We start from the raw sequence: 13,757 nt of genomic DNA, 5'->3' as shown, positions 1-13,757 counted from the left end.
ACGAGAGGGATACATTATTGCAACAAGTCTCAGTGAATCCAATACTGACTTGGATAGCAAGTATTATGGTCCAAGTTCCTACATTTAAAAGAAAAGTAATCATGTTTTATATATAATTAATAACAAAATACTGATAAACATGCTTTACATTCCTAATGTAAAACTTAATTTAGAAAGACATCACAACAGGCAGGGTGTCTTGACATACATCACCGTATCTTATGATTATTTAATTTCATTGAAACCCACTAGCCCAGAAACCTGCCGCCACTGTTGTTTTTTGACAATGTGAATTAGAGTTTACAGCACTTATCACACCTGATGACTCCAAGTTGATGCTTTGCATTTTAATCTGCAGTATTTCTAGTAAACAGCAGCAAAAATGAGTGCATATCAGCATTCATCAGGAATCTCCAACCCATACAACAATTGCATCCAGTAAAATGGCACATTTCTCAGAGATAAATTAACAAAAGACCCGACAGGTTATTGGCAGAAAACACAAAATAAAAGAACCTGCACAATATAACTAAAGTTTTCAGAGTAAACAGAAAAGAATTGTTCTATCAAACTAAAGACATGGCTTCTCAGCAGAATATTTAAAGAAACTGTACTGATCAGGCCCTGCACAGGCATAGCGACTAGATGCACTTCTACAATGACAATTGGTCCAGTCTCAGGAAGTGACCTCCATGTGCCACTCTCCTTTAGTCCGATCCATAAAACAGCGGCCTGTTTCTCTTGTTTAAAAAAAAACAAAATGCTGGAAATGCAGTCAGCACCTGTAAAGAGAAATAGGCAGGTTATGATGTTTCAGGGATGTACCCTTCCTCAGGATACAAACACAATATGGATAAGTGTGAGGTGGTATATTTTGAGTAAGGAAGCCACATACTTCTTGGAAATAAGAGTCTAAATGGAGTAGAAGAGCAGAAGGATCTGGGGGTACAGATACACAAATCACTAAAAGCAGGTTAATAAGGCTATATAAAAAAAAGCAAACAAAGCACGGGAGTTCATTTCTAGAGGGATATTTCTAGAGGCAGAGAAGTTATGTTAAACTTGTACAGAACCTTGGTTAGACCACACTTGGAGAAATGTGAACAGTTCTGGTCTCCATATTATAAAAAGGATAGGGAGACACTGAAGAAGGTGCAAAAAAGATTTACTAGGATGAAACCAGAACTGAGAGGTTAGACCTAACAGGAAAGATTGAACAGGCTGGGGCTCTTTTCTCTAGAAAAAAGATTGAGGGGTGACCTTTTAAGGATTTTGGACATTGGGTCAAATCCCAATTTACTCTCGAACTACTGGACGATTCAACATAAAGGGTTAACCAGTCCCTTTAAAGGATTTGGACATTCACTTGGATTCATTGTACATTTATAGTACATTTGAAAGCAAGAGTTAACTTGCCCTGGACATTACAGTATAAATGCACAATTGCAAAACAGCGAAGTGCAGACAGTTTAAACTGGACAGTTGGACATCAGTTTAACACTGCAAGAGCAATACCATAAAGAAACTGTAGACAGGCTGCAACTTTCAGTAACAACTGATAAGGAGAAGCTTCCAGAAGGTTTTCGATGTCAACAACAACTGTGAAGGACAAATTACTGATAGGACTCCTGGCTTCACGTAGAGGGGATGATATAAGGGGTTCATATGGTTCACAAGTGGTCCAACCAGCCATCCATCTTAATGCTATGGACAAATTGGGCCTTCTCGTAACTTGGTTCACACCTATTTGCTCAGAAGCATATAAAGATAAGACATCGTAGCAGTCAAAACAACAGACAACATCGGAGAAGCTGGAAGAAGCTTCAAGAGTTAACGACTGCAGCATGAACTCCTTAAATTAGACTTTATTTCTGAACTTTGACAAAAAAAACTTTGATTCTGAGATTTGACCAAACCACTTTGTCTCTAACCTTTGATGAAAAGACGATGGATGGCTGGTTGGAGCACTCATGAACCCCTTATTCATCCCCTCTATGTCACACCAGGTTTCTTATCAGTTCTTTGTCCTTCGCAGTTGTTGATAACATTGAAAACCTTCTGGAAGCTTCTTCATATCAGTTGTTATTGAAAGTCACAGCCCATCAACAAAACAGCAATTTCCAGGGCAAGTTAACCCTTGCTTTCAAATGTACTGTAAATGTACTATCCAAGTGAATCCATCATCCAGGTCCATGAGTCTCTGGAAAGACCCTAAATTCCCTACAACCTGAAAGAGGTCTTTAAGATTATGAAAGGGTTTGATAGGGTAGATGTAGAGAAGATGTTTCCACTTGCAGGGGAGACCAGAATTAGGGGCCATAAATATAAGAATGTCACTAATAAATCCAATAGGGAATTCAGGAGAAACTTCTTTACCCAGAGAGCAGCTAGAATGTGTAACTCGCTACCACAAGGAGTTGAGGCGAATAGCATAGATGCATTTAAGGGAAAGCTAGATAAGCACATGAGGGAGAAAGGAATAGAAGGATACGTCGATAGAGTTAGATGAAGGAGGATGGGAGAAGGCTTGTATGGAGCATAAACAATGGCATAGACCTGTTGGGCCAAATGGCCTGTTTCTGTGCTGTACATTCTGTGTAATACACCACTGGATATGTATCAGGGCCAGAACAGATCACAAGGTCCACAAAATGCAGACTGATGCAGCATACTGGTTGGGATTGGTTTATATTAGCAAGTGGCTGTCAATCACTTATAAATAAATAAATGCAAGGACCTTTTTTTGGTTTCAATTTACTGCAATGCCACAGACAAAAACCCCTCATGTGGGTTTTGTTATAGATTAATTGATAGCGATTGATTGCTATTAGTCAACAACTCCATTTTCATTGTATCATGCGATTACCAGGATGGTAGAAGGCAAACTAGATGAACCTTGGTCAACTTTCATCTAGCAATTCCTATATTCTCAATTACATAGAATGTACAGGACTGAAACAGGCCATTCGGCCCAACAGGTCCGTGCCAGTGTTTATGCTCCACACGAGCCTCCTCCTACCATTGTATATTCCACCGCTAACCCAGGTCTTGCAAAGCTAGCTGTAACCCGGTAGCAGTCATTTTCTTTGCACTGTGCCCTTGCTAGCATCACCTACCACCCTTAGGTGGGACCTGCAGGATTCACGAAGGTCCGCCACCAAAAAAAAAACAAGCAGGGATTAAAGACCCGCTTTAAACCGCGATAGGGGCCATGTTTACACCTGGGTCGCAGCCGGCCGGGCGAGCACCGACGTCAGAGGGTAAGAATGACCCCTGACCTCCTGTGTACAAATGTCAGCCCCAAAGCCCTGCCCCAGCCGGTGGCGGGTCCGTCCCGCTGCTTGTCGGACCCCCCCCCCCAAGCCCTGCCCCAGCCGGTGGCGGGTCCGTCCCGCTGCTTGTCGGGCCCCCCCCCCAAGCCCTGCCCCAGCCGGTGGCGGGTCCGTCCCGCTGCTTGTCGGGCCCCCTAGGCCCGCGGTATTACCTTTTTGCCCCAACTGCCGGCCGAGGCGCGCCGCTGTCTCACCTGGAAAGGCGTTGGTGCCGACTGCCCCGCGATAAACCGCGGCTAGAAGAGCACCGACCGGCCGAGCCATTCTCCCGGCCCCGCTCCCTCACTGCCGCCTGCCCCTGTCCGGCAGATCCCCCTCTTCATTCTCTATGAACGAAGTCAAAGAGCAGCCGCTCTGCTGACGTCTTCGCGGGCGATTCCATGGAAACGGTGAGGGAGGCGGGGCTCGGTGCTCTCACCAATCAGAGTGCGCAGCGCGTTCCTGAGCCTAGCCCCGCCTCTGCGTGGGAGAATGAGAAGTGCATTTCTATTGGTTATTGTGAAGGATAGATTATGAAAGACGTATTGTGATTGCTTCTTTTTTAGGTCGTGCCCCTGTAAAAGTGTGGGGGTGGTGGGTGTTAGGTATAAATTTGTACAAATCAATCCTAAAATCAAATTAGATTTCAATTTTATTATGCACTCCAGTCCCTGCGGTGGCGGAAAACCTCAAGCGTACAGGCAGATACCTTCTCCAGGGCCAGCCGGGCGCGGAAGAGAGGCAGACAGTTATAGAGTTATACAGCACGGATAGAGGCCCTTCGGCCCATCGTGTCCGCGCCGGCCATCAAGCCCTGTCTACTCTAATCCCATATTCCAGCATTTGGTCCGTAGCCTTGTATGCTATGGCATTTCAAGTGCTCATCCAAATGCTTCTTGAATTGCTACAGTTGTAGCGACCGCCCCCATAGGCCGCGTTTAGCCTGGACCTCAAGATGGTCACCAGGAGCAGACCCACGAGGAGATCCTCTGACTTGCCCGCCCCCACCAGGTGGCCAAAGATCAGGAGTGTAGGACTGAAGTGCAACCAGAACTTGAGGAGTAGCAGGTCACTAACCGGGTTGTCCAAGCTTGTTGTCTTAGTCTTGGAGCCTGGGTGTAGAGGAAGAAGAGGATGAGGATTACATATAAAGCTGATTCATGTCAATTGCACATGGCTTGAGGCGCAGGTACTAACAGATCTTAGTACTCTAGGATTTATCCACCAATGAAGCAACAGCACCAATAGCAGCTCTTTCTAGTCCCACAAAATTCAAACAAGACAAACCAGCCAGTAAGAAATATTAACACCAACAGGACAGCTTTCTGGGCATTGAGAGCCTGATTGCCAGTGCTAGAATGCCACTTGGGTGACTGTTACCAGGAAGGGGGCAGGAGATGGCGAGGCCAAGGCCAGGACAAAGGTGAAGTGTGCAGAGAGGGGCAGCATTAACCACTGCTCAGTTTCTTTAGATCCTGGTTGCAGCCAATAAATTACTCTTAACAGATAAAAGGCAAAAATTACAAATGTTGGAAATCTGCCCTACTGTGCTGCACATACATAGTCTGTCAATTGGAATCTGAAACAGAAAATACAGATTTGGGTGGGAATCTTAAATCAGAACCAAATTATTCTCCATCTCTGTGTGTTGCTCCAACTCTAACCCACCCACTGACTAGAGCACCAGCAGCAGTGGCTCTGGGAATCCTTGAGAAGACAATTGAAAAGGGCCTGGGGATCTAGATTGAATCTGCTTAAAATTGACCAGTGAGGTTCACATGAGCAACATTATCCTGACAGCTCTCTCTTCTAAAGATAAGTACAGATGAGGGAGGCATTCAGCCCATCTTTCCATAAAAATCTACAATTCCCCCATTACATCAACAACTTGTATTTATGCAGCACATTTAATTTAGAAAAAATCACATTCTTCACAGAGGACACTGAGCCAAAGAAGATATTAGATAGGGTGACCACAGGCTTGGTCAAAGAGCTGGGCGTTAAGGAAGGTTTTAACAAAAAAATAATCAAAAAGGCTAATGGAATATTGAGGTTTAACTCAAGGAGATTGGAATTCAAAACTGAGGAAGTGATACTTCAGTTGTACAGACCCTTGGTCAGACCCCAGCTGCATTCAGTTTTGAGCACAGAGCCTCAGGAAAGATATATTGGCCTTGAAAGAGGTACAGTGCAGATTCACCAGAATGAGACCAGGGCTTAAAGAGTTAAATTATGAGGCCAGTTTGCATAAACTTGGCTTGTGTTCCGTTGAGTTTATACGGTTGAGGGGTGATCTAATCGAGATAGTTATAATTATTAAGGGATTCAATAGGGTAGATACAGCAAAACTATTTCCTCTGGTGGGCAATCCAAAACAAGAGGGCATAGTCTTAAAATTAGGGCTAGGCCATTTAGGAGTTAAATCATGAAGCATTTTTTCACACAAAGGGTAGTGGAAATCTGGAACTCGCTCCCCAAAAGGCTGTGGATGCTGGGACAATTTAAATTTTCAACACTGAGATCAACAAATTTTTGTTGGGTAAGGGTATCAAAGGATATGGGTCAAAGTCAAGTAAATGAGGTACAAATGTGCTATGATCTAATTGAATAGTGGAATGGGCTCGAGTGGCTGAATGACCTACCCCTGTTCCTATGTATCTATATCTTAATGGAGAAGAGGGAGGGAATTCTAGAGTATGGAGCCTAGACGGCTGAGGAACAGCTGCCCATAGTGGGGTGAAGGGAGGGGAGAATCAGAGAATATGCCAGAATTGGAGGGACAGAAAATTTGGGTGCTGGGAGTGGGGGGAGGGGCATTGTAGGACTGGAAGAAGTTACAGAGATAAGGAGGGATGAAGCCATGAAGGAATTTAGACACAAGGATAAGAATTTTAAATTTAAGGCATTGGGGAAACAGGACCCAATATAAGCCAGCGAGGACAGGGGTGAATGATTAGCGGGACTTGGTGCAGGATAGGATACGGGCAGCAGAGATCTGGATGAGCTGACATATACAAAGTGTTAAGGAGGCTGGCCAGTAAAGCATTGGAGTGGTCAAGTCTGGAGGTGACAAAGGCATGGATGAGGGCTTCAGATGCAGATGGGTTAAGGTAGAACTTGAGGCCAGCAATGTTATGGAATTGGAAGTAGGCAGTCATTGTGATGGAGAGGGATATGGGGTCAGAAGCTCAGTTCAAGTTCACTTACGATACCGATGGTGTGAGACAGTGGCCATAGAGGCGAATGAAATCGTTGATAAGGGTACGGAGTTTGTGGTGGGGGCAAAGACAATGTTTTCAGTCTTTCCAATGTTTAACTGGAGGAAATCACGGCATCAAACTGCCTCTTGAACGACTGCATAGTTTTTGCCTCCACCAACCTTTTCAGGTATTAATCACTTTGAATGAAGAAATGATTCCTGACTTGCCTTTTACCAGTTTGCAGTTGTGATTTAATTTGACATAGTGCTCAGGATTAACCTTTTCTATCTATTTAGATCTATTGTTTTGAATGACACTAGCAAGGCCGCAATTATTATCTATTCCTACATGCCTTCTTGAACCACTACAGTCCTTATGGTGATGGTGCTCCCACGATGATAGGGTTTTTTTGTACAACTGAGTGGCTTGTTAGGCCATTTCAGAGGGTATTAAAAGTCAGCCATGTAGAGTGGGACTAGAGTCACATGTAGACCAGACCATTAATGAACCAGATGGGTTTTTACCACAATATGGCAGCTTTATCTGGTCATATTTTTATGTCCCAACCAGCAAATAATCAGGTGCATTGAATTCAATTTCACAACTTATCATGATTTGAACTTATAGGGGGTTATTTTAACCGCGAAGGATGGGTGGGAGCTGGGCCGCATCCTGGCTCCAACGCGCCCGCTTCCAGGTTTGACCCATGTGCACAACAGACACCAGGAAGTCCAGCCCCCACAAAAGCCAGCAGGCTGATACTTAAAAGGGCAGTGTACCTCAGTGAAATAGTTGAGGTATTTAATTCTTTGTGCATTGCAAAAGTTAAATGAATTTAACCTTACCTGTTCAGGTTTCCCATCGCTTCCGATTCACGTTAGGTGAAAGCAAGCGGGAAAGGCCGGATCCATGCGGTGAGAGCCTTTATTGCACTGCTGGTGGGCCCAGAGGAGCAGGAGTGCTTCTTCCCCAGGCCCAACAAACTCGCCTGGCGTGACATAACCCAGCAATCGGCCGACCCTCTCCCTCCACTTCAATGCTGGACCCCACCTCCCGATGCTGGACTCCCCCCCCCCCCCCCCCCCCAACTCCCGATGCTGGACTCCCCCCTCCCCCCACTCCCAATGCCAGACTCCCCCCTCCCGATGCTAGACTCCCCCCCCCCCCCCCACTCCCGATGCTGGCCGCCCCCCCCCTACTCCCGATGCTGGACCCCATAGATCCCGATGCTGGACCCCACAGATCCCGATGCTGGATGCTCCCAATCCCGACGCTGGACCCCACCGAACCCAATGAGGGACCCTCCCCGATCCCGATGCTGGCTGGACCCAGGAGGGTCGTGAGTCTGTGGAACTCCCTTTCCCAGAGAGCAGTGGAGGCAGGGTCATTTGAATATTTTTAAGGCTGAGTTAGATAGATTCCTGATTAACAAGGGAGTCAAAGGTTATAGTAGGTAGACGGGAAAGTAGGGTTGAGGTCGCAATCAGATCAGCCATGATCTTATCAAATGGCAGAGCAGGCTCGAGGGGCCAAATGGCCTACTCCTGCTCTTAATTTGTATGTTTGTATGTTCGTATAAGCCTGCTCCGCCATTTAATGAGATCATGGCTGATCTGATTTTTACCTCAACTCCACTTTCCCACCTTTTCCACATATCCTTTGACTCCCTTGTTGATCAAAAATTTGTCTAACTCAGCCTTGAATGTACTCAATGACTCAGCCCCCTCAGCTTTTTGGGGTAAAGAATTCCAAAGAGTCACGACCCTCAGAGAAGAAATTCCTCCTCATTTCCATCTTAAATGGGCGACCCCTTATTCTGAGACTATGCTCCCTAGCTTTAGATTCCCCCATGAGGGGTAACATCCTCTCAGCATCTACCTTATCGAGTCCCCTCAGAATCTTATATGTTTCTCCTCTCATTCTTCTAAACTCCAATGAGTATAGACCCAACCTGTTCAATCTTTCCTCAGAAGATAACCCTTCCATACCCAGAATCAACCTAGTGAACCTCTGAACTGCCTCCAATGCAAGTATATCCTTCCTTAAATAAGGGCACCAGAACTGTACACAGTACTCCAGGTGTGGTCTCACCAGCACCCTGTACAGTTGTAGCATGACTTTCCTGCTTTTATACTCCATCCCCCTAGAAATAAAGGCCAATATTCCATTTGCCTGCTGCACCTGTATGTTGACTTTTTGTGTTTCATGTACGAGGACACCCAGATCCCTCTGTACCTTGCATTTTGTAGTATTTCTCCACTCAAAATAATATTTTGCTTTTTTATTTTTCCTCCCAAAGTGGATGATTTCACATTTTCCCACATGATATTCCATCTCATTGAAACATATAAAAATCTCATTGAAACATATAAAATTCTGACAGGGCTAGACAGACTGGATGCAGGGAGGATGTTTCCCCTGGCTGGGGGGGTCCAGAATGAGGGGTCACAGTCTCAGGATACGGGGTAGGACATTTAGGACTGAGATGAGGAGAAATGTCTTCACTCAGAGGGTGGTGAACCTGTGGAATTCTCTACCGCAGAAGGCTGTGGAGGCCAAGTCACTAAATATATTTAAGAAGGAGCTAGATATATTTCTAGACACAAAAGGCATCAAGGGGTATGGGGAGAGAGCGGGAATATGGTATTGAGATAGAGGATCAGCCATGATCATATTGAATGGTGGAGCATTCAATAGCCAGACAGAGCGAATAGCCTACTCCTGCTCCTATTTTCTATGTTTCTACCAAATTTTTGCCCATTTGCTTAACCTGTCAATATCCCTTTGCAGAGACTTTGGGCTCTATTTTAGCACCCGCGATCGGGTGCGTTCCTGGCGGGGGGGGCTACGAAAATCGGGGATTCCCGGGGCGGGTCGGGAGCCCGGCTCCAACCCGCCCCATTTCCAGGTTTCCCACAGACGCGCCGACATGCGCGCACAGCCCCCGCACGTGGGACTCCCGCCGGCAATTAAAGCCAGCGGGGTGCCACTTAAGGTATTTATTTTGGTATTTCAGGTCGTTTACAGACCTGATTAACATGATATTTTAGGAGGGTTGGGATTTTACAAACAACTGGGACTGTTTCCCGTACTGGGGGAAGCACTCCCAGTTCAAATGGACGTGTTGCAGCTATCAGCCTGTGGCAGCTGCAAAGGTCCATTTGACAGGTGGGGGGTGGGGGGAGACCCTCACTCATTGCAGGAGGCCACTGTGTCACTTTGGACAAAGTTTGGCCTCCACCACCCTCCTCCTAACAACAAAATTCACCAACTTGCACACTTACCCCGGTGTCCAGACACATTTACCCACCTTACGGATCCTCTCAGATGTTCATCTTCCGGATGGGGGCCGCCGTAGCTGCAGTCATGACATCCTCGGAGGGCAAACAGCATCACCAGCCTCGCCGGCCACGCCGTCTACCTCTGACACGTGGAGCCCCACAACACAGTGCTGTGACACATCCACCTGCACAGCAGGAGGGAGGGCAACCGCAGAGAGAGATGCGTCGCAGGGGACACTACCCTCGCCACAGGGTCCACAGACCGTGGCTCAGCTTCCTGAACCTCTCTGAGCAGCAGTGCACACGGAGGCTCAGAGTCACTCGACATGTAATCGTGGACATCTGCAGCCTCCTTCGTGCGAGCTGCTCCCCACTGCCCTCAACAACTTCTCCTCCGCATCCTTCCAGGGTGCCACCAGGGACATCGCCGGCGTCTCTCAGTCATCTGCACAAAAGAGCCCTGCAAATACACCTACACCCACTCTGCAGTGACACAATGGGTGGCATCAGGTATGGGTCTTCATTGTGATCCTCAGGAAAGGGCATTATTGCACAAACCAGACAAGATTCGCAAAGCCTTGGCAGTAGTGGTGCCAATATAATATGTAATGTGAGTTGCTCAGAAATTAAATATAATTAAAAACCATGACAAACCCTCAAACACCCTTGTGCATCCCCTTCATGCTCATGACACGTTTGCCTTACGCTGCCTACTGCACATATGTGATGCATGCCCTGTGGCTGCAGCACAGGTAGTGACAGGTTGAGTGAGGCTGACTGTGAAAGAGATGCATGAGAGGGTGAGTATGAGATAGAGCCATGAGATTGTATGAGGATTGGGTTGAGTGGTAGTGGCGGGATGAGTACTGGTGAGGTGAGTAAGTGCAGGTAAGATGAGGATGAGGTCTGAGTGGGTGTGAGGAGTGATGTGACAGAGTAGTGTTGGCAGTGCAGAAGGAGATGTGGGGTGGGGGCGGTGATGTGGCAGACGGAGTGTAGGGGAATGAGTAAGTGTACTCACTTTGGCTGACCTACTTAGGTCATTGCAGCGCCTCCTGCACTGTATGCAGGTGGGCGATATGTTGGTGGTGCAGGTGACCTCCTCTGCCACCTCGAGCCAGGCCTTCTTGGTAGCAGAGGCAGGCCGCTTCCTCCCGCCCGCCGGGGGGGAAGATCTCTGTCCTCCCCCTCCTCCTCACCCCATGTATTGATACCTGGAGTGAGGCATCATTAAACTGGGAGCAGCCTTCCCCCTGGGCTGCTCCATGCTGTAATTTTTCCTATTACTTGCAGCATCTGTTAGTGGAGGACTGCCCCTTTAAATAGAGCTCCTCCAGCTGACGGACCTTACTGCGCATGCGCAGTCCGCCCGCCGCGCAGATCAGCAGTGGGGAACCCGGAAGACCAGGTAAGTGGATCCAATCAGCCTACGATTGCACGCGGGGCAGACTGATTTCACCGGGCGCGTTACTCAAGCGCCCATTCGCCCCCCCCCCCCACTGCCCGCCGCGAACCAGCCGCCATGGTAATATTGGGCCCTTTGTGTCCTCATTGCAACTTGCTTTTCCACCTATCTGTGTATCATCAGCAAATTTAGCCACAATACTCTCTGTTCCTTCATCCAATTCATTGATATAGAGTCATAGAGTTATACAGCATGGATAGAGGCCCTTCGGCCCATCGTGTCCGCGCCGGCCATCAGCCCTGTCTACTCTAATCCCATATTCCAGCATTTGGTCCGTAGCCTTGTATGCTATGGCATTTCAAGTGCTCATCCAAATGCTTCTTGAATGTTGTGAGGGTTCCTGCCTCCACAACCCTTTCAGGCAGTGAGTTCCAGACTCCAACCACCCTCTGGGTGAAAAAGTTCTTTCTCAAATCCCCTCTAAACCTCCCGCCTTTTACCTTGAATCTATGTCCCCTTGTTATAGAACCCTCAACGAAGGGAAAAAGCTCCTTAGTATCCATCCTATCTGTGTCCCTCATAATTTTGTACACCTCAATCATGTCCCCCCTCAGCCTCCTCTGCTCCAAGGAAAACAAACCCAATCTTCCCAGTCTCTCTTCATAGCTGAAGCGCTCCAGCCCTGGTAATATCCTGGTGAATCTCCTCTGCACCCTCTCCAAAGCGATCACATCCTTCCTGTAGTGTGGCGACCAGAACTGCACACAGTACTCCAGCTGTGGCCTAACCAGTGTTTTATACAGCTGTATATATTGTAAGTATTTGAGGCCCCAGCACTGATCCCTGCGGCACCCCACTAGTTACAGATTGTCATTTTGAAAATGACCCTTTTATCCCGACTCTCTGTTTTCTGTTAGTTAGCCAATCCTCTATCCATGCCAGTAAATTACCCCCAACACCATGAGCTCTTATCTTGTGCAGTAATCTTTTAAGTGGCACCTTATTGAATGCCTTTTGGAAATTCAAATATACTGCATCCATTGGTTCCCCTTTATCCACCCTGCCCGTTACTTCTTCAAAGAACTCTAATAAATTAGTTAGACACGATTTCCCCTTCCATAAACCATGTTGACTCTCCTTGATTGTATTATGAGTCTCCAAATGTCCAGCTACCAGTTCCTTAATAATGGATTCTAGCATTTTCCCAATGACAGATGTTAGGCTAACTGGTCTATAGTTACCTGCTCTCTGTCTCACTCCCTTCTTGAATAAGGGTGTTACGTTTGTGGTTTTCCAATCCGCTGGGACCTTTCCAGAATCTAGTGAATTCTGAAGGACTACAACCAATGCATCCACTATCTCTGTAGCCACTTCCTTTAAGACCCTCGGATGCAAGCCATCAGGTCCAGGGGACTTGTCAGCCTTTAGACCCATTCGTTTACCTAGTACTTTTTCTCTAGTGATAGTTTTTAGTTCCTCCCTCCCCTTTGCCCCTTAATTTTCTACTATTATTGGTATGTTATTAGTGTCTTCTACTGTGAAGACAGATACAAAATATCTGTTCAATTCCTCTGCCATTTCTTTGTTTTCCATTATTATTTCCCCAGTCTCATCCTCTAAGGGACCAATGTTTACTTTAGCTACCCTTTTCCTTTTTATATACTTGTAGAAGCTTTTACTGTCAGTTTTTATATTTCTTGCTAGTTTACTCTCATAATTTATTTTCTCCCTCTTTATTATTCTTTTAGTCATCCTTTGCTGATTTTTAAAGTCTTCCCAATCTTCGGGTTTACCAGTAATCTTTGCCACATTGTATGCTTTTTCTTTTAACCTGATACCATCCTTGACTTTCTTAGTTAGCCATGGTTGGTTCACCCTTTTTGTGGAGTCTTTCCTCCTCACAGGGATATATTTTTATTGCGAGTCATAAAATATCTTTTTAAATGTTTGCCACTGCTTTTCCACCATCATACCATCTAATCTGTTTACCCAGTCCACTTTAGCCAATTCCACCTTCATTCCTTTGTAATTGCCCTTATTTAAGTTTAATACAGTAGTTTCAGACCCAAGATTCTTGCTCTCAAACTGGATGTGAAATTCTATCATGTTATGATCACTGCTTCCCAAAGGATCCTTTACATTGAGATCATTAATTAGTCCTGTTTTCTTACCCATTACCAGATCCAAAATGGCCTGTTCCCTGGTTGGCTCCCCGACGTATTGGTCTAAGAAACAGTCCCTAATACACTCTATAAACTCCTCCTCAGGGCTACTTTTGCGAATTTGATTTGTCCAATCTATGTGAAAGATAAAATCGCCCATGATTATTGCATTACCTTTTTTACAAGCCCACCTTATTTTCTGATTCATATTTTGCCCTACAGTGTAGCTACTGCTAAGGGGCCTATATACTACTCCCACCAGTGATTTCTTTCCCTTGCTATTTCTTACTTCTACCCAAATTGATTTGACATCTTGATCTTCTGAGCCAAAATCATTTCTCACTATTATACCTTTATTAACAGAGCTTCCCCACCACCTTTACCTTTTTTCCTATCCA

General features: G+C 46.1%; 1 protein-coding gene across 2 annotated transcripts in view; it reads right to left on the bottom strand.

The window, feature by feature from the left end:
• The window catches only part of fdxr (ferredoxin reductase), a 35,602-nt gene extending 31,908 nt beyond the window's left edge, over window positions 1-3,694 (bottom strand). For both annotated transcript variants that reach the window (XM_068004356.1, XM_068004357.1), the window contains exon 1: window positions 3,527-3,694. In XM_068004356.1, the coding sequence (XP_067860457.1) occupies window positions 3,527-3,596 (70 nt within the window). In that variant the 5' untranslated portion in view covers window positions 3,597-3,694. The remainder of the gene's footprint in view (window positions 1-3,526) is intronic.
• Window positions 3,695-13,757: the final 10,063 nt, after the last annotated feature.

The sequence above is a fragment of the Heptranchias perlo genome, chromosome 23 (genome assembly GCF_035084215.1).
Source record: "Heptranchias perlo isolate sHepPer1 chromosome 23, sHepPer1.hap1, whole genome shotgun sequence".
NCBI lineage: Eukaryota > Metazoa > Chordata > Chondrichthyes > Hexanchiformes > Hexanchidae > Heptranchias > Heptranchias perlo.
The sequence above is the reverse complement of the archived record's forward strand: the minus strand, read 5'-3'. Positions and strand labels throughout refer to the sequence as shown.